Genomic DNA, 22,056 nt, shown 5'->3' on the forward strand with positions numbered 1-22,056 from the left:
TGCAGGAAAATAGCTTTAGAGGTGGTAAGATTTGTGACGCTTAGAGGATGTGTATCGATGGTGAATGGAGTAAAGGGGCCGAGCGTTATTCGATTCGAGGATGTAGTCTCGTTTTACTTTTTTTTTGGTTTTACATGTATTTTCCGCATTTCTTATGTAATGTCTTTTTATTTTAAATCATCTTTTGTTTTTAAAGACAATGGGATCCCATATCCTTCTTAGTATTCTATTTTGTAAGAAACTCTTATTTTTACAAGTTACTCAGTAAAATTATGGTATTTCCGCAAAAATGTAAGTTTTATATATAGTTTCGTTAATGGTCCAAATAGTCTAGATTAGTGGGTCATTACACCCAGGCTTTGTGTGAAATATGTGGGGGCCCTCATGCCTATGAATAGTGTCAGTATGCTGATGTAAACAACATGCCTATGGAGCAAGCTCAGGCTATTGGGAATTTTCCTAAACAGAGCAACAATAACCCTTACTCCAATTCCTTTAATCAAGGGTGGAGGAATCATCCCAACTTTTCTTGGAAGAATGATCAGCAAGGCCAATCTTCAAACCAACAACAGTCATTCCAACAACTGCCACAGGGGTTCTTTTAGCCAAGATTTAGGCAGCAGCAACAACCCCAACCGCCCACTCATCATTAGCAACAACAAAATTCTGGTGGAAATTCTAATGCTCAGTCAGATGTGTTAAACCAATCCATGGCTGAAACTCATTCTTCTATTAGAAATTTGGAGACCCAAATGGGACAATTGGCTAGTCTCATGGCTAATCATGCCCAAGGTAACTTGCCTAGTACCACTGAAGTGAATCCAAAAGAGAATTGCAAGGCAATCACGTTAAGAAGTGGGAAGAATTATGAGGGACCAAGTGAGAAGCAGCCAGTTGAAGAAGCGGGTCAGGATCAACAGGCACAGGCACCGACACAAGAGGAAAAGAAGCACAGTGAGAAAAAGGCTACTAAAGGCATACTAGCAAAAGAAGCTTCACCACCAATCAGTATTGAGCATCACATAAAGATTCCCTACCCTCAAAGGCTCCGTAAGAACAACATGGACAAGCAGTTTACTAAATTCCTGGAAGTATTCAAGAAACTGCACATCAACATTCCATTTGCGGAGGCCTTAGAGCAAATGCCGAGCTATGTCAAGTTCATGAAGGACATCTTGTCCAAGAAAAGGAAGATGGAGGACTTTGAAACTGTGGCATTGACGGAAGAGTGTAGTGCTATACTGCAAAAGAAGCTCCCCCCTAAACTCAGAGATCCTGGGAGTTTCACAATACCGTGCGCTATTGGGAGAATTGAGGAATAAATGCTCTTTGTGATTCGGGAGCCAGTATCAACCTGATGCCATTGTCAGTTTTCAAGAGATTGCAACTTGGTGAAGCCAAATCCACAACTGTAACTTTGCAACTAGCTGATCGTTCGTTGGCACATCCAAGAGGGGTAATTGAAGATGTCCTGGTCAAAGTAGACAAGTTTATTTTTCCGGCCGATTTCATAGTTCTTGACATGGAAGAGGATAGCAATGTGCCCATTATCCTTGGGAGACCCTTCTTGGCAACAGGCCAAGTACTCATAGATGTTCAAAAGGGTGAGTTGAAGTTGAGAGTGCAAGGAGAAGAAGTTGTGTTCAATGTGCTCAAGGCCATGACTTATCCAGAAGCTAGTGACAATTGCTTTTCGGTGGATGTAATGGGTAATTTAGTGGAAGAGATAAAACTGATAAATGATCCTCTTGAGTTAAGTTTGGTTGAAGATGAGGTTAGTGATCAAGATGGAAAGGAAGCTATGGAGTACGCAAAATGGCTTAATTCTTATGGGCCATTGAAGAGGAAATACTTTGAAGAGCTTGGGGCAGTACCAGAAAGGTCATTGCCTTCAGTTGAGAAACCCCTAGAGTTAGAACTGAAGGTACTTCCTAACCATATGAGGTATGAGTTTTTGGGTGAAAACAAGACACTTCCGGTTATAGTTTCAGCTTTACTTTCTGATGTGGAGACTGAAAAATTGTTGAGAATTCTGAGAGAGCACATGAAGGCCATTGGGTGGACTTTGGCAGACATCAAGGGGATCAGCCCCTCTACTGTTATGCACCGGATTTTAATGGAGGACGGAGTCAAACCAACCATAGATGCCCAAAGAAGACTCAATCAGCCAATGAAAGAAATTGTGAGAAAGGAAGTGGTGAAGTGGTTAGATGCAGGGGTAGCTTACCCAATTTCTGATAGTGAGTGGGTGAGTCCGGTTCAGGTAGTACCTAAAAAAGGGGGGATGACGGTAGTGAAGAATGAGAAGAACGAGTTAATTCCAACAAGAACTGTTACTGGTTGGAGAATATGCATTGACTACCGCAAGCTCAACATGGCAACAAGGAAAGACCATTTTCCCCTTCCATTCATTGATCAGATGTTAGACAGACTGGCAGGAAAGGAGTATTATTGCTTTTTGGATGGTTACTCCGGGTATCATCAAATAGTCATTGCACCAGAGGACCAAGAGAAAACGACATTTACATGTCCTTATGGCACATTCGCTTTCCGACGAATGCCATTTGGGCTATGTAACGCACCAGCAACTTTCCAACGATGTATGATGGCTATTTTCTCTGACTTGGTTGAGAACTGTATAGAAATTTTCATGGACGATTTCTCAGTGTTTGGCTCGTCGTTTGACCATTGTTTGAGGAACTTGGAGCTGGTACTAATTCGATGTGAAGAATCCAATTTGGTGCTTAATTGGGAGAAGTGCCATTTCATGGTTAGAGAGGGGATTGTTTTGGGACACAAGATCTCACAGGAAGGCATTGAGGTAGACAAAGCCAAGGTGTCTACTATTGAGAATTTTCCCCCTCCAGTTTCGATAAAAGGGGTTCGTAGTTTTTTGGGTCATGCCGGTTTCTACAGACGGTTTATAAAGGATTTCTCGAAGATCTCCAAGCCATTGTCTAATTTGCTTGTTAATGGAGTGCCCTTTGAGTTTGGAAGGGAGTGTATGGAGGCTTTTCAAACTCTTAAGGAAAAATTGATTTCGGCACCTATAGTCATTGCACTGAATTGGGAGCTTCCATTCGAGTTGATGTGTGATGCAAGTGATTATGCTGTCGGGGATGTGTTGGGTCAACGAGTTGACAAGGTTTTTCGCACCATCTACTATGCTAGTAGGACCTTGAATGATGCTCAGTTGAATTATGCTACTACTGAAAAGGAGATGTTGGCCATAGTATTCGCTTGTGATAAGTTTAGGCCATATTTAATCGGGAATAAGGTTATTGTGTACACAGACCATTCGACGATCAAATACCTTATGACCAAGAAGGATGCCAAGCCAAGACTAATCCGATGGGTCCTTCTCCTCCAAGAGTTTGAGTTAGAAATCAGAGATAAGAAGGGCACCGAGAACCTAGTAGCAGATCATTTGTCAAGATTGGAGTCAGAAGAGGGTCAGAATACGAAGGAAGTCCAGATAAATGATGAGTTCCCTGATGAGCAGTTGTTTGCTTTAAAAGAAAGTTTGTTGGTTCCATGGTTTGCTGATTATGTCAACTTTTTAGCTGCAAACATCACACCTCCTGACATGACAAGACAACAATTGAAGAAATTCTTTTATGAGGTAAAGCACTATTATTGGGAAGAGCCAATCCTTTATAAGCACTGTGCCGATCTGATAATTATAAGATGTGTGCCTGAAGAGGAGATGTACTCTATCCTGAATCATTGTCATAGTCTGCAGTGTGGAGGTCACTTTGGTGGGACAAGGACTGCTGCAAAGGTTTTGCAAAGTGGGTTCTTCTGGCCAACTCTCTTTAAGGATGCTCATGAGTTTGTCAAGGCATGTGATCGTTGTCAGAGGACTGGTAATATTTCAAGAAGGAACGAGATGCCTTTGACTGGTATTTTAGAAGTGGAACTGTTTGATGTGTGGGGTATTGACTTCATGGGCCCTTTTCCGTCATCATACAACAATCTGTTTATTTTGCTAGCTGTGGACTACGTTTCTAAGTGGGTGGAAGCGGCTGTAACTCATCCTAATGACGGTAAAACAGTTCTTACTTTTCTCCAAAAGTACATTTTCACCCGGTTTGGTACTCCTAGAGCTATTATCAGTGATGAGGGGAGTCATTTCTGTAACAAGCAATTTGAAGCTTTACTTGCGAAATATGGAGTTAGACATAGAAAAGCATTACCCTATCACCCGCAGAGTAATGGACAAGCTGAGATTTCCAACCGGGAAATTAAGTTAATATTGGAGAAGACGGTACAGAGCTCGAGGAAAGACTGGTCTAAGAAGCTCAATGATGCTTTGTGGGCATACAGAACAGCTTTCAAAACACCTATTGGTATGTCACCATATAGGCTGGTCTTTGGGAAAGCGTGTCATCTTCCAGTGGAACTTGAGCATAGAGCATTTTGGGCCATGAAGACCTTGAACATGGACTTGGTAGCAGCTGGTGAGAAGAGGCTTTTGCAATTGAACGAGTTGGAGGAGTTTAGAAACGAAGCCTATGAGAACGCCAAGATTTACAAGGAGAGGACTAAGAAGTGGCATGACCAGAACCTTGTCAGGAAGGAATTTCAACCAGGTCAACAGGTATTACTCTTTAATTCAAGATTGAAACTTTTTCCGGGCAAGTTGAAATCGAGATGGTCTGGTCCTTTCACGATATTACAAGTGTTTCCTTATGGTTCCGTCGAAGTAACAAGTGAAAAGAATGGCAAGTTTAAATTAAATGGTCAGCGATTAAAGCTATACTTGGGTGGTCAGTTTGATCAAGCCAAGTCCGCCATCCTCTTGGCGCCATAGTAAAGAGGAAACCATCGTCCGACTATATGACGTTAACGACAGCGCCATTGGGAGGCATCCCAAATTGTATTCTGTTTTGCATTTTAATCTTTGGTTTGGAACAATTAGTATTTTTAAGTGTTTTTATTTCGTAGTTTTATTGTATTCTGTGTAAAGAGAAAACCGTGAAAAGTTGAAATTTTTTTGCTGTATTTTAATTAGGGCCGCAGCGCATCTTGTAGAGCCGCGGCGCCTAGGGGTATTAGCGTCGTGGCGAGGTGCTGGACAGAAAGCAGATGAAAATTGGAGTCGCATTAGCGCCGCAGCCCCCTATTCCTGCGCCGTGGCTCCTGGGAAAGAAAAATGCATTAGCGCCGCGGCGCTAGTGGGTTGCGCCGCGGCGCTAACACGGGCCACCATTTAAATCCGAAATTTTGCCCCAATTTTTTTTTTAGACCCAAAAAAAATACACCATCCGCCTCTCTTCATCTTCTCCGCCTCTTCTCTGCCCAAATCACCATAAAACCTCCATAACCACCAATATTTCACTCATCTTTCATAATTTCTTCATCCCTTTCCATACAAATCACTTCCTCCATCATTTTCTTTGTCCCTTTTCACCTAATTTCTTCAAGAATACCATTTTGCCCACTCATTTTAACCCTAATCTGAAAATCCCATCATCTTCCTCAATATTGCCCATTTCTCCAAGCTTTGGATAACAATGGTGGATCATCAATGGGTTTCTCAATAATGTAAGTGATCTTGCCTCTCATCTTTTCAATTTATTGAGACTCCTTTGGTTATTGGGAAATCTATTGTTAATTGGGTTTATTTATGGATTAAGTGGTGCATTTTGGTTATTTTTGCTATTCTGAAAAATTGGATCGGAGAATTATGGTTTGTGAAGAAATTTTCTGATTTTGGGAAGTACCAAAAACAAGGGAGGTGCTGCCAAAATTTCTAGTGATCTTACAAGTTGGTATTTTGGGAGTTATTTCACTCAATGGGGCCAAAGAAGGGTACTGTGAATGCTTCAGGTGCGTCATCATCCCGCCCTCCTCGTGTCTCCACAAGGGCGGATTATGACACCTCAAGATTTGTGAGCAAAGAGGCTCAAGAGCAGTTTGTGGTGTTGTCACGAAAACCTATTCTTGAAGAAAGAGGTATGGAATTCAGTTCAGAACCCCTAGAAAACCAGCCACTGTATGAACCTATTCGAGCTGAGATTGCTCGGCGGCAGTGGGACCAATTTGTTAATTGTAATGGCAAGGCTAATCACACGATGACATACGAGTTCCTTGCTAATTGGCCAGAAAAAGAAAATAATGCTGTCATGGTGCGGGGCAAGAAGATACCAGTCACTCTTGCAGCATTTAATCAATTGTATGAGGTACCTAACTTTCCCATAGAAGAAGAAGAGCTGCGGGTACTGGGGGCCGATAATCTAGACTTTGTTGACCTTGCTGAAACATTGGGTTTTCCTGGCGCAAGAATTCATTTGAAGGATGGTGAGCCAAACTGTATGTATCGCTGTGAACTTAACCAAGTGGCTCGTGCTTGGTGCTATTTTGTGAGTGCCCGACTGATTCCCAACAATCATTTGTCTGACATCCCTATTGACCGGCTCAAAGTGACATATGCTATTCTAAATGGGTACAACCTAAACATTGGGAGGTATGTTCGGGAAAGTATAAATCATATAATTCAGGGCACCACTACTGGTGGGTTAGGACATGGCACTTTCATTACTGAACTTTGTGTGGCATATGGCGCACCTCAATACTTAACTGACATGAAGGTGCCTCCGCAAAAGCCAGTCGGAGTGGCCATGGTGAATCCCCTCATTCCACCGCATCCCTATGATGCCCCACAAGTTCAAAGAGGAAGAGGTCGCCGCCGACAAAGGACCGATGATGGTGAGGATGAGCCCGAACTTTTGGGTGGTCACATGGATCCTGCTATGCAGTACACTCATGCTCAGTTGAATTACCTTATTCAGCAAAACATGCATACGCAGACTTATATGGGGCAGCAGAGTGCTTACGATGCAAACCATATTTAGCAGCTGAATAGTTTGGTATCTCGGTGGTCTTTGGATGAAGAAGATGAAAATTACTTTGCACTACCGCCGCGTTTCACTCCTTATGATCAACCACCACCACCCAACCCATATTGAGGGGTTGTCAGGTAAGTTTCTCTCTTTTTGATTGTCATGTTCACATTGGGGACAATGTGAAATAAAAGTTTGAGGGAGGGGCTTACTTTTCTGTTTTAGTTTAGCTTAGTTAAAATTTTGTTGTTTAATTTTGTTGTTTTTTTTTTGTGTGTGTCAAAAGTTAAGCCAATGATACGTATAAATGTCGTTGTTGTCGCTTGTCAAACGGAAACTGTGTCTAACTGTGTGCTTGATTTGATCACTCTTTGGATTAATTCTGATGCCTTTTGGAAATTTTAGTATATGTTGCAAATGTGAATAAGTGGATTATGCTATACATGTGTTACTTGGGTTGAGGTATGAATTGATGAAAAAGATAGAACTTGCATTGCTAGCCTTTTGAGACAAAATCCTTGATGACATATGTTTTGGAATATGATTTAGTCAATCTTTTGGAACGTTTGGGCCTTTCAAGCTTACCCTTATCATTATTATCCATAGTTCGCCTATTTGTGCCTTAACTTGTTTGATTGATTGTATAACCACTTCATTAAGCCAAAAATGTACCAATTATTATTTTTCCCTACCCTGTGAATTATGCCATAAGCTTAGAAATAAGTTTGGGGGAACGAATTGTAATTGGGTAAAAAAAATAAAAAAATAAAGGGTCATTGGTGTAAGTGGATGAATGATGTAATCTTCTGATTGAGATAAGTGTGAAATGTAAAAGTGCTTGCAACATCACTAAATTTTGATTCCTTATTCATGTTAAATAAAAAAAAATTATTTGAGTGATGAATAATTAAATAAAGTGATGTTGGAGCATTGAGTATGAGTCCTCAATCAATAAGAAGTGGGTGAAAAAGGGGATGGTAACTGAATGCAAGGTGGGTTGTTTGATTGGTTTTTGATGTGCTTATGGTATAATGAAGCCTAAATGTCTTTTTTATCCACCTTCACCTAAGCCAAAACGTTATGAACCTTTGAAGTCCTTTTGATTCCATAACATGTGTTGTTGACATTAGTGGAGAAAGGTAAGTGTGCAATCATATTGAATTTTGGCTAGTGGATCGTTGGAATGAGTGAGGCATGTATGGTGTTATCTAGTTATTCATTTGTTATTTGCAAGGTATAATCTAATTTCCAATTGAGGCATTCAGATTAATTGTTGGAGTTTTTGAATTGAAATTCTGGTTGATCAACAGTTGAAGTTTTGTGAGTGATGACGGCGTGGTTTAAATAAGACTGGAGGCTTAACTTGTCATGTTTATTTGTTTTAGTTTAATGTGTCGTTCCCTTACTCGAGGACGAGTAAGAATAAAGTTTGGGGGAGTTTGTTAGGCTAATTTTAGCCTATCTTTTTAAGTGTCTTTATCAGTGTCTTTTTAATGGTTCTTGTGTTTTTGGAGCGGAATTATGCTTGCTTTTGCTTGATTTTAGGTTTAGCTTATGTTTTGGGCTTTTGGAGTGAATTGTGGAGAAATCAAGCTTTTGCTGAAAATCTTAATTAGGGCCGCGGCGCTCTTGCGTATTAGAGCCGCGGCGAGCCCCTTTCTAGAAACTCGAGATCTTGGCATTTTCCAAGTAGGGCCGCGGCGCAGTTATTGGCGCCGCAGCGCTATCGTCCGTACACTTCAGAATTTTTAAGGGCAATTTCGTCATTATTGGAAGGATATAGAATGAGGTCTTCATTCTGAAAAAGGGGATCGCGATTTTGACAGGAGAGACAGACAAAAAGAGGGGAAAAACAAGAGAAGACGAACCTTGGAGCAAGCGTGGGCGATCTGTGACAATTCCCCATCTAGTTTCATTCTCTTTTTCTTTGATTTCCTATGTTATTGTTTATGTTCAGTTTGATTATGGATATGAATATTGAGATTATGAGATAAACTCCTATTAGGGATTTGATGGATATTGACTGAGATCATCCCATGGTTAATGCTATTTGATTATTTCTTCTTGCTTGTTTATGAGATTTGTTCATTTTTGTGCTTAATGTATGCTTGAGATTGATCACCTTAAGCATGATTCATGATCCTAATGTGAAATCTGAAAAGTGAATATTAGGAATGCTCTAAATGAATGAACATAGGTTTTGATGCGAAACAAAAGTATTCGCATAGCTTATGTGACTTGTAGATTATTACTTAATGCGAATTGTTTGTTGTGCTATCTCAGAAATGCAATAGTTGACAATGCAATTTAGAACCTAAATGATCTGAAAAGAGTTTAGGTGATTTTATAATCTGTCATCTAATTGAAAGAAGAAGAATAGTTAACTAGTGTTAACAATTGGGTAATCGAAGCAATTGAAATCATATCCCTATCTTCACATCCATTGTTAAACCCTGGATTTCTTATTTGTTGATTTTGCTTGTTGTGTTTTCTGCAATTTAATTTAAAAACCAATTTTTATTGTCGCCAAATAGAAATATAAATCCAATTTGGTTAGTACTTGGCTGCAATTCCCTTGGGTTCGACCTCACCTGTGTGAGTACTACTTGTATGATACGTGCACTTGCGTGTATTAAAATTAAGCAACACTAGGCTGAAACATGTAGTATTCTTTCATTACTTATTGTTTTCCACAACCCATGAAATTCCTAGCATGTTTCTAATATCACAAATTGTCACAAGACAGAAAGAGGATGAAAACTAACATAAAAAGAGACAAGAAAACCTAACATCAAATCTTTACATATGTCGCCGAACCCACATGAACATAAACATAAAACACCAAAACCATCATATTTTAGTAGATCAAAACCAAAACCCTTGTCAAACTTAATCATACATCTTTTTTTTTATCAAAATAATCATGATCACAAATCATTGATTAAGAAAACTATGAAAACATAAACACCTCATCAAAATGACCATACATTGAGATTCCATAGATTACAAATCCTATTTACAAAACAAAACCCAAACATGACCCAAGAGAAATTACAATCACCCAAACAACAAGATATTGGGGAAAATTTGTTTTACCTTCCTTGGTTGTGTTCAAGAACACAAAAGCACAATGACCTTGGGCACCCTAGATTTTTCGAACCCACACAAGACAGAAAACAACAACTATCCAAGAATACAAAAGCCTTAGCATCTAGAAAAGACAAAAACAAAAGGGGTAGAGAATCAAATCACAAAGAGGAACAAGAACACAAACCAAGATTTTTTTTTTCAAAACCTTCTTCTTCCTCCTACAAATTAATATGAGATAACCTAGAACATATTTTTAAAATTGAATTCAAAGAGAAATAATGATAAGAATACTTACATTATACGCAACAGAATAATAGAGACATTCATTCAGTTATTCTAACCCTTGTATCCTTTCTGTCGCAGAGTATTACCAAGAAACTGAACCGATCTTCAATTTTCTTCACAGCCTTCCAAAGTATCCTTGGAATCACCTAGACTAGGGTGGGAAATTCTCAACACATGAGATAGATACAGAGAGAAGAAAAGAAAAGAACAATAAGGTTTAGAAAAGGACTTATGTTTAGTGAGAATCTAAGACCTATCAGAAACTTGTATTTCACAAATCTGAACTTATGTGTTCAACACTATCTTAGCATTCCTTTTATAGACTCAATTAGGTCATTTATTTAATGAAAAAATCAATAAAATAATATCCAATTAACAGCCCTAGGTCGAAATTATCACGAGCTTTAGGCCCGTGACATTTCCCATTTGATTGTAAGCCCATTGGGCTTAAAATCAAGGCGTGTATTATTCTCTATTGATTTAATTAATTAAATCCTTTATCAAATTAATTATTTATAATTTGAACCTTGATTTAACCTTCATACCAATTTATCTTAATTAATAAATTTTCCCTAATTTCTCTTTTCTTCTCAAAATTACATAACTCTGTGAAACTATCCAAAATTGACCTGGTCAACTTTGATAATTCTAATTGATAATTAAATCAATTAATTGAGACTATCTAGTTGATTTTATCCAAGGTACAGTGGGGACCATGGGCCTATGAAATCAAGCTCCAATAAGTTATCATAAATCTAACAAATAAATTTACTAACTTATTAATTCCTCGTGACTCCACTAAAGACTTTGAATTGTACTCTTGAATTCATAGAACGCTATATAACAAATATAGATACGCTATTAATTATCCATTGTTACAACCATAATTGTCACTCAATCCTCTATAGACAGTCTACAATGAGATAGAACTAAAATACTGATTTACCCTTCATTGTATTTTATCCTTAAAACACTTAGTTCCTTGTAAATGATATTTCAGTAAACTAATATTTATTACTGAAATGAGATCTCTATCATTTAACACCTTCAACCAAACTAAAAGGAAACCATTATTTCACATGTTCATATCTATGATTGACACTCCCACTCAATTATACTACCGAGTTCCCAAGATGTAAGTATGTGCTAGTCCGTAGGGTAAGCTGGTAACGAACAAGTTAAAGAACTCAAATAATACAATCGGTTAGAATACTAACCACTCGGAATTGAGATGGAATTGACCTATGGTCAACTATATGAAATGACTAGAATAGATAATAATGCTATGTTTTCTTATCCTATCAACTGTCAATATCGGTCCTGTCCGATGTAACAAATACATCCGATCTTATCTACTTTGCTAATGTTCTGGAAAGAACATAACACTATAATGTGTTGTAGATCATATCGTAGACTGACAAGTCATTGTAAATCCTGTACACTGACTAATCTTAGGACTAACTTATTTTTAACATATAATCATATTTATATTCCACTGTGATTACGTCACTAAAAATACGATTAGCTATATGCTTGGGATTTATTAAAAGTTTATATTAAACAAATAATCATGAAAATAAAACATGTGAGCAAAGTGATTGACCAAGTCAAAAAATGATTTCTATTCTTTTATTGATAATAGGGTTTATACCTTTTTAGACCCTGTGTTTTGTCTCATTACCTGTTTGGACCCTGTGTTTTGATAAATTACTTTTTGGACTCTATGTTTTGTAAAATTGTTAAAATTAGGGCATAAATGAGATTACAAAGAAATTGAGTTTTAATTAGGGCATAAAACCTAAAAAACTCCCACTTGCACTAATTAAAACTAATGCCTTAATTCTACTAATCCCATTTCCTTGATATGCTTATCAAATGTAGCTTTTGGTAGTGTCTTTGTAAATGGATCTGCAAGATTGTCTTCAAATGCAATCTTCATAACCTTCACATCTCCCTTGGCCACATATTGTCGAATAATGTGATACTTCCTTTCTATATGCTTACTCCTCTTGTGACTACAAGGTTCTTTCGAGTTGGCTATCGCTCTTGTATTGTCACAAAACAACACAAGTCACTTATCAATTTCTGGAATAACACCAAGATCCGAATAGAACTTCTTTAGCCATACTATTTCCTTAGCTGCTTTTGACGCGGCTATGCACTCAGCCTACATGGTGGAATATGAGATTGTAGACTGCTTTACGCTTCTACATATCACATCTCCACTCCTAAGAGTAAACACCATTCCAGAAGTAGACTTCTTGTCATCAACATTAGTCTGAAATTCTGAATCAGTGTAGCCTACAGGGTTCAAAACACCACCCTTGTAGACTAACATATAATCCCTAGTCCGCCTTAAATACTTTAGGATATTCTTAACTGCTATCCAATGTTTCGGTCCTGGGTTTGAATGATACCTTCTCACTACTCCCACTGCATAGCAGATATCTGGTCTAGTACACAACATGGCATACATCATACTTCCAACTGCAGATGCGTAAGGAACTTTTCTCATTCCATCTTCCTCTTCAGTAGTCTGGGGAGACTTCTTTGAAAGATGAATTCCATGGCGGGACGGTAAAGGTCCTTTCTTAGAATTTGTAAACACAAGGCTCATCAATATTTTATTCAAAGCCATAGGCTTTGATTATTTCATAAAAGCTAATATTCCAGGAACGAGAAGCTTGCTTAAGTCCATAAATGGACCTATTCAACTTGCAAACTTTTCCTTTTTGTCCAGCTACTTTAACTCCTTCTGGATGATACATATAAATGACTTCGTCAAGCTTCCCATTAAGAAAATTTGTCTTGACGTCCATTTGCCATATCTCATAGTCAAGAGTAGCTGCTATGGATAGAAGGATGTGTATGGACTTGAGCATGGCTACCGGACCAAAAGTTTCCTCATAATCCATGCCTTCTCTTTGGGTATAACCCTTTGCCACTAATCGAGCTTTATAAGTCTCGATATTTCCATCAACACGTTGTTTCTTCTTGTAGATCCACTTGTACCCAATGACCCTAAAGTCACTAGGTGCTTCAACAAGATCCGAGACGGAATTTGAGTACATGGACTCCATTTCTTGTTTCATGGCTTCAAGCCATAGTTCCTCTTAAGGGCTAGCCATTGCCTATTTGAAAGACAATGGATCATCATCACCAGTGTCACCAACAACCATATTGGTTTCACCATCCAAACCATAGCAAACTAGGTTCCTAGAAACCCTCCCACTACGACGAGGCTCTGTGACTGTTTTCTCAAGAACAGTGGTACTTTCTTCATTTAAATCAACTTGTGTTGGTTGGACATCAAGATTGGGAATTTCATCATCAACTTGCGTTGATGACGATGGAACATTGGTTGGAGTGAATTCTTTAACAATCTACTCTAAAACTACTTTGCTACGTGGTTTGAAGTTTTGGACAAAGTCATTTCTAGAAAAGTAGCATTCGTAGAAGTAAACACTTTCTTTTCTAAATGACTATAGAAAAGTCCACCTCGAGTACCTTTAGGATAGCCAATAAACACGTAAACTTTAGTTCGCGGTTCTAGCTTTCCATTTTTTTTTCCTTAGGACGTGGGCGGGACACCCCCAAATTCTATAATGACGTAAACTAGGTTCATGACTATTCTAGCGTTCTAAAGGTGTTTTGGGGATATATTTAGATGGCATGACATTGAGAATGTCATTCGCGGTTTCAATTGCATGTCCCCAGAACGAAGTTGGTAGAGTTGAGTAACTAAGCTTGCGTCTAACCATTTCCAATAAAGTTCTGTTCCGGCGTTCTGCTACACCATTTTGTTGTGGAATACCCGGGGCAGAAAGTTGTGATAAAATCCCAAGTTTAGTTAAATGATCTTGGAACTGTATATCCAAATATTCTCCACCCCTATCAAATCGCAAGATCTTTAACGTTTTATCTAATTGGTTCTGAGCCATCGCTAGGAATTCCTGAAACTTTGAAAATGTTTCTGATTTCCTATGCATTAGGTAAAGACATGAATATCTAGAGTAATCGTCAATAAAAATGACAAAATACTCAAAACCACCACTGGCTTGTACATTCAAAGGTCCACAAACATTTGCATGCACAAGTCCAAGTGGTTCTTTGGCCCTATCACCCTTTGCAGAGATTGGATGCTTGGTCAGTTTGCCTTCAAGACAATATTCACAGACAGGGAACTCACCTAAGGTGAGTTCCCTCAAAGGCCCGTCCTTTGTAAGTCTTTGAATCCTATCATAGCCAATGTGACCTAGTATCAAGTGCCATAACTACGTCATATTATCGTTATCGGTCTTTTGACGTTTATTGTCTTAGGTTTAGCTACTTTGAATAAATCATTTTTAAGAGCGAGGGGTTCGTTAGGTCACAGAATATAAATCCCATTTTCCAAACACAAAATACACAATTGTGATCCATTGAAAGAAATAGATATATTAGAACTTGTGAAAGTCATAACAAATTGTTCTAATTGCAACATGGATACTGAAATTAAATTTCTACTAAAATTTGGAAAAAAAATACATCATTTAAAATTAAGTATATATTTCCAAACTTCAGACAAGCTCTTCCTCTAGCTTGGACCGCAATGAACACTCCGTTCCCAACTCTAAGCTTTAAGCCACCTTCGTCCATTTCTCCCCACGATTAAGGAAGTTGTAAAGAGTTGCAAACATGGTTGGTAGATCCAGAATCAATAATCCAAATGGATTTGTCATTCTCTAAAACACATGTTTCAAAGATAAATGAACTATAATCATTACCTTTGTTTTTGCTAAAAACTTGAGGCAATCATATTTCTAATGCTCCTTCTCTTTGCAGTGAAGGCACTTGTCTTTACCTTTCTTGTTTTTCTTGTTTATCCCCTTAGGTGTCTATGCATTTGGTTGTGCACTCGTCTTTGCAGTCCTTACAGGCTTGGGGTTGTTGCTTTGTCCACCATGCCTCTTGTTTCCATCTTTGGAAGATGAAGCTTGGTTAGCTTCAGCCTTAGTTGGATCAGCAACAACAGAAGTAGTCTTATTTTCTCCTCCCTTACTAGGTCCACCCATGATAGACTCGAAAGTTTGATGCTCGTTCATGAGCTGCGTCAGACCATAGTTGAGTTGATCACGAACGTGCGGACACAGTGCCATTCGAGCATTCACGGTGTCATCACGTATGTGCAGAGATGGTGCTATCGAAGCATTTACGGTGCCATCATGAGCATTGACGATGCCATCACAAACGTGGGGACACAGTGCTCATTCAACGGATTCCTCAATCATGACGAACTCAGAGTTGTCTCCAATCAACTCTATGTTGATATTCTGCTTCCAATTAAGGAAGTTTTCTCCAGTGAGTTTCTCCATCAAAAGTTGAGAAAGGATTGGAGTAGACACATACACTATTTAACTTAAAACTAAAAATTATCAATAAAATAGAAATCAATCACATTTGCTCAATAAAACTCCTATTCACACAAATTTCAAGAAATAGCACAACATATACTAAAATATGTAAGATATGAGAAAAAATACTAAAAATAATCATATCTCTATTTCTTTAGGTTTTTAACTAATATATGATATCCTTGTCCCAGTTGGCGAAAGTAAAAAATACCACTAGTTAAATAAAGTTGTAAACTTATTTAATAATGGACACCATTATTAACAACATACTACTCGATCAAAATAAGAAAACAAAATCTCTTATTTTATGAGCTGGATTCACGGTTTCGATAATCAATAGATTTAGTCCTAGTAGTCACCGTAAGGGTGAGTCTAGTAGAATTTGACTTATAATTATCTATCTTTCAAAATCTAACATTGTCAAAATAACTAATGAACACCTTCCGTATGGGGACGAATCAAAGCGTCTCGAGACCCCATTAAGCTATTGACTTTGTTAAACCAATGGTGGAGATCGAATATAATTCTTAAAATAAGCTCATTATAAAATTAAAAATAGTATTTTATTATTTTTCGAAAATTAATGATTGGTTCTCCAAAAAATTGTAAGATTAGAATTTGTAAAACCAATGTCCTATAATTTCCTGTTAATTCTAAAGTGTCACATTGAAACAAATTCAATTAATTTTTTGCTAATCAATATTTAGATTTAACTAATATAATGAACCTATACAATTAAGTCCAACTCAGGTAAATGAGCCTTAACAATTGGGCTTGTATGGAGGAGGGATGAGTCCAGTATGTCGTTCCCACTACAAAGGCCCCCATACTTTCATACAAGGTCCAAAAGATAGGAATTTAAACCTTCGTTTTATTATTTGTTATTAATTGATTAGGCCCACTATAGTCATGCAAAGCAAATGGACCTTCACAAGTAGAATCACCCATAAGAGAGGAATTTAAACTTTACATTTTCTAATGGGCCCAAATAAAACCTATCATTTTATGAATATTTTATTTTGAAAAAAAATCCATATATCTAGCAAACATATGGATCACTATATGCATCTAAGCCCAATTGCAAAAATACCACATATGGTGCAAACAGACATGTTATAATTAGATGGGCCTAATCATGTTACTATATGAGCAATTCTATGAATTTATGCAAAAATACCACCATTTATTTCATTTGCAAAAATACAACAATTAATTTTTTAGAATTTATCAAAAACTTAGAATTAATTACATTTTTTAAAAAAATAAGTCAATTTAAATGAAATTTATCAACAATTAACAATAGTTAATTTAAATTTCATTTATCAACAATCAATTTGGTTTAGGTTAATTTGAAAAAAAAATCAATTTAATTTGAATAGGATTTATCAGCAATTAACCAAAGTTAATTTAAATCCCATTTATTAAAAAAAATATTTTATTAATTGGTTGAAAAATTGATATTTTTCAAAATTTAACCAATTTTAAATTTACAATCAATGTCTTAACTGTTTTTAAAAAAATAACTTGTGTTGTTACAACTATAAGCAAATATTTTAAACATTTAAAAAAATATATATTAATAGTTATAACAACCCTAAAATATCTAAAAACAATTAAACAAATTCAAATATCCATGAAAATATTTAACTAACAAATTTCAAATAATTTAAATATTAAAAATCATAGAATAAACATATATTTATATTTTCAAATAAAGATTTAATAAAAATAACAAGTATTTAAAAGAAAATATCTTAAATATCTAATATCTTAATTCTAATATTTTAATATATTTAAAGATTTAAAATTAAGTTGTTAGTCTATTTTTAAATTTGAATTTGAATATTTGTAGAAAATATCTAATTATTTAAATCTCAATCAACAATAATATCTTATTTAAAAAAAACATTTTTAAATACAAAAACAAATATGATGTTTTTTGATTTGATTATAAATAATAAATAATAAATTTTCAAATTTTAATTTCTTTAATTTTTTAAAAAAATTAAAATTAAAAAAAAAAATCTGGATGAACAGTAGTCGTCGTGTGCTCGGCTGCAGGTGTGCGCGTGTGCAGTGGGGTTGGTTACTGACGGTGTGTGCGAGCGGCTGAGGGTGCGCACACAGGCTCGCACGTAGAAAGGTGTGACACACGCTGGTGTGGGCGCGGTGTGCGTGCTGGTGCACACACGCATGGGCAGCCAGGCCAAAAAATTGCGAATTTTTTGTGTGTAAGTTTTCAAACTAAAATCATTTTCTAATTAATTTTTAATATTTTTTACACAAAATAAAACATATATAAAAATTAATGGCATAAAAAACACAACAAAATAACCTAAAAATTGCTAATAATCACATAAAATCAATATGCTTCATAAAAACATTAAAATCCATCCAATTATTCAAACACGTCAAATAATTCAATTTTTAATATGTTCATGCATGAAAATAAAGATTACCAAAGGCTCTCAGGCCTGTTGTTAGGAAACTTATACAAGATATTTATTTATTTTCATGTAGATCTAATATTAAACAAATTAATATGAGACAACCTATAACATGTTTCTAAAATTTAATTCAAAGAGAAATAATGATAAGAATAATTACATTATACGCATCAGAATAATAGAGTCATTCCTTCAGTTTCTCTAACTCTTGCATCCTTTCTGTCGCAGAGTATTACCAAGAAACTGAACCGATCTTCAATTTTCTTCACAGCCTTCCAAAGTATCCTTGGAATCACCTAGACTAGGGTGGGCAATTCTCAACACAAGAGATAGATACATAGAAAAGAAAAGAAATGAACAATAAGGCTTAGAAAAGGACTTATGTTTAGAGGTAATCTAAGACCAATCAGAAACTTGTGTTTTAGAAATCTGAACTTATGTTTTCAAATCTCTCTTTGCATTCCTTTTATAGACTCAATTAGGTCATTTGTTTAATAAAAAAATCAATAAAATAATAGCCAATTAACAGCCCTAGATCGAAATTATCATGGGCTTTAGGCCCGTGAAATTTCCCATTTGATTATAAGCCCATTGGACTTAAAATCAAAGCATGTATTATTTTCTATTGATTTAATTAATTAAATAGTTATTTAAATCATTTATCAAATTAATTATTTATAATTTGAATCGTGATTTAAACTTATTTATTAATTTAGATACCAATTTATCTTAATTAATAAATCTGCCTTAATTTCTCTTTTCTTCTAAAAATTACAATATTTTGTGAAACTATCCAAAATTGACCTGATCAACTTTGATAATTCTAATTATTAATTAAATAAATTAATTGAGACTATCTGGATGATTTTATCCAAGGTACAGTGGGTACCATGGGCCTATGAAATCAATCTCCAATAAGTTATCATAAATCTAACAAATAAATTTACTAACTTATTAATTACTCGTGACTAAAATACCGTTTTAGCCCTCATTGTATTTTATCCTTAAAACACTTAGTTCCTTGTAAATCATATTTCAGTAAACTAATATTAATTACTGAAATGAGATCTCTATCATTTAACACATTGAACCAAACTAAAAGGAAACCATCATTTCATTTCTTCATCAGAAGCTATAGATGTTCATATCTATGATTATCACTCCCACTCAATTATACTACCGAGTTCACAAGATATAAGTATGGGCTAGTCTGTAGGGTAAGCTGGTTACGAAAAAGTCAAAGAACTCAAATAATACAATCAGTTAGAATACTAACCACTCAGAATTGAGATGGAATTGACCTATGGTCAAGTATATGATATGACTAGAATAGATTATAATGCTATTTTTACTTAACCTATCAACTGTCAATATCGGTCTCGTCCGATGTAACAAATACATTTGATCTTATCTACTTTGCTAATGTTCTGGAAAGAACATAACACTACAATATGTAAGTAGATCATATCGTAGACTGGCAAGTCAGTGTAAATCCTGTACACTGACTAATCTTAGGACTAACTTATTTTGAACATATAATAATATTTATATTCCACTGTGATTACATCATTGTAAATACGATTAGCTATATACTCGGGATTTAATAAAACTTTATATTAAACAAATAATCATGAAAATAAAACATGTGAGCAAAGTGATTGACCAAGTCAAAATATGATTTCTATTCTTTTATTGATAATAAATGAGATTACAAAGAAATTGAGTTTTAATTAGGGCATAAAACCCTGACAAACTCCCACTTGCACTAATTGAAACTAATGCCTTAATTCTACTAATCTCATTTCCTTGATATGCTTATCAAATGTAGCTTTTGGTAGTGTCTTTGTAAACAGATATGCAAGATTGTCTTCAAATGCAATCTTCATTACCTTCACATCTCCCCTGGCAACATATTCTCAAATAATGTGGTACTTCCTTTCTATATGCTTACTCCTCTTGTGACTACGAGGTTCTTTCGAGTTGGTTATCGCTCCTATATTGTCACAAAACGACACAAGCGATTTATCCATTTTCGAAATAACACCATGATCCGAATAGCACTTCTTTAGCCATACTATTTCCTTAGTTACTTCTGACGCGGCTATGTACTCAGCCTCCATGGTGGAATCTAAGATTGTAGACTGCTTTATGCTTCTCCATTTCACAGCTCCACCCCCAAGAGTAAACAACATTCCAGAAGTAGACTTCCTGTCATCGACATCAGTCTGAAATTCTGAATCGGTGTAGCCTACAGGGTTCAGAACACCACCCTTGTAGACTAACATATAATCCCTAGTCCGCCTTAAATACTTCAGGATATGCTTAACTGATATCCAATGTTCCGGTCCTGGGTTTCATTGATACCTACTCACTATTCCCACTGCAATGCAGATATCTGGTCCAGTACACAATATGACATACATCAAAGTTCCAACTGTAGATGCGTAAGGAACTTTTCTCATTGCATCTTCCTCTTCAAGAGTCTGGGAGACTGTTTCTTTGAAAGATGAATTCCAAATCATTGATCACCAAAGCCCTTGTCATACTTAATCATACATTTTTTTTTATCAAAATAATCATGATAAAAAATCATTGATTAAGATAACTATGAAAACATAAACACCTCATCAAAATGACCATACATTGAGATTCCATAGATTACTAATCCTATTTACAAAACAAAACCCAAACATGACCTAAGAGAAATTACTATCACCCAAACAATAAGATATCGGGGAATATTTTTATTACCTTCCTTGGTTGTGTTCAAGAACACGAGAGCACAATGACCTTGGGCACCCTAGATTTTCCAAACCCACACAAGACAGAAAACAACAACAATCCAAGAAAAAAAAAGTCTTAGCATCAAGAAAAGAACAAAACAAAAGGGGTAAAGAATCAAATCACAAAGAGGAACAAAGAACACAAACCAAGATTTTTTTTTCAAAACCTTCTTCTTCTTCTTCCTCTCCTTCTTCCTTTCTTTCTCCTTCTCACATTCACTCTCTCCCTTTTTCTCTCTATGGCCGATGGCTCTAATGCACAAAATGGCCTCTTCTTTTCTATCTTTCCCTTTTATTTAACCTAAGACAATAACTAGTCCAAATAGAAAAAGGGTAAGTTTCCTATTTGACTATATTTTCATTCATTTTAATTTTTTATTTGATTTTCTTAATTGGAGGAAAACAAAGAGTGCATAAAAGATGACAACTTTTTTCCTATTTTAGCTAATAGTCATCCAATCAACTCACTCCATTTCCAAACCAAAAAGGAAAAGAAATCCTCCATTCCCACTATAACTTTACATGCCCACATCTCTTTCCTCTTCTTTATTTTATTTATTTATTTTTCAATTAAATAAAAATAATTATAATAAAAGGAAATAAATGTGTGTAGAAAATTCTACTGCATGTGCACCATGCAACCGTGCACATACACACACTTAGTTACTAAGGTGCATCTCTACTTACCATGCACATTGGTACATCCAATCAAAACTCATTTTTTTCACAAAATAAATTAATAAAAACAAATGAAACAATTAACAATTAAATGCACACAATTTCTAACAAACAATTCAAACAATTATATAAAAGAATTCATAACACTTAACAATTAAATAAAACAAAGCACAAAATTATAATAATAAAAAAAAATTGGTGCGTTACAACGCCACCACACTAAACCTAAGGCAACACAACCACACCAATAACTAAGCCAAAACTCCATCATAGCTCAAAATCAAATCCTTGAGTTCAAAAATCAAAACACTCTAAAAAACTAGATCATAACTTAATCAAAACAAGATTTGAAACTCACCTCAACTGTGGAATACGACCTCCTAGATGCACCTAATCCTGTTCCTATGTTGGATTCCTCAATTCTTAGCTTCAGCTTCCAAGTCTGCCTCCTCAAAAATCCCAAGGTTTCACAATACTTCAAGAGTGAGAGAGATAAACGTGAGGGAGGGTGAGTGGGTGAGCTGAGAGTGTTTGT

The 22,056-nt window shown here is 35.9% G+C and overlaps 1 protein-coding gene across 1 annotated transcript; it reads left to right on the forward strand.

Moving 5' to 3' along the window:
- The first annotated feature begins 710 nt into the window (after positions 1-710).
- LOC133831049 (uncharacterized) lies at positions 711-1,322 on the forward strand. The gene has a single exon (XM_062261218.1). It carries the CDS (start codon positions 711-713, stop codon positions 1,320-1,322), a length of 612 nt encoding a protein of 203 aa, XP_062117202.1.
- Positions 1,323-22,056: the final 20,734 nt, after the last annotated feature.

This window comes from Humulus lupulus, chromosome 1 (assembly GCF_963169125.1).
Source record: "Humulus lupulus chromosome 1, drHumLupu1.1, whole genome shotgun sequence".
NCBI classification, from domain to species: domain Eukaryota; kingdom Viridiplantae; phylum Streptophyta; class Magnoliopsida; order Rosales; family Cannabaceae; genus Humulus; species Humulus lupulus.

What these genes read in the sequence shown, in the direction of transcription:
- LOC133831049 (XM_062261218.1), top strand. Translation starts at nt 711, where the DNA reads ATGGCTGAAACTCATTCTTCTATTAGAAATTTGGAGACCCAAATGGGA.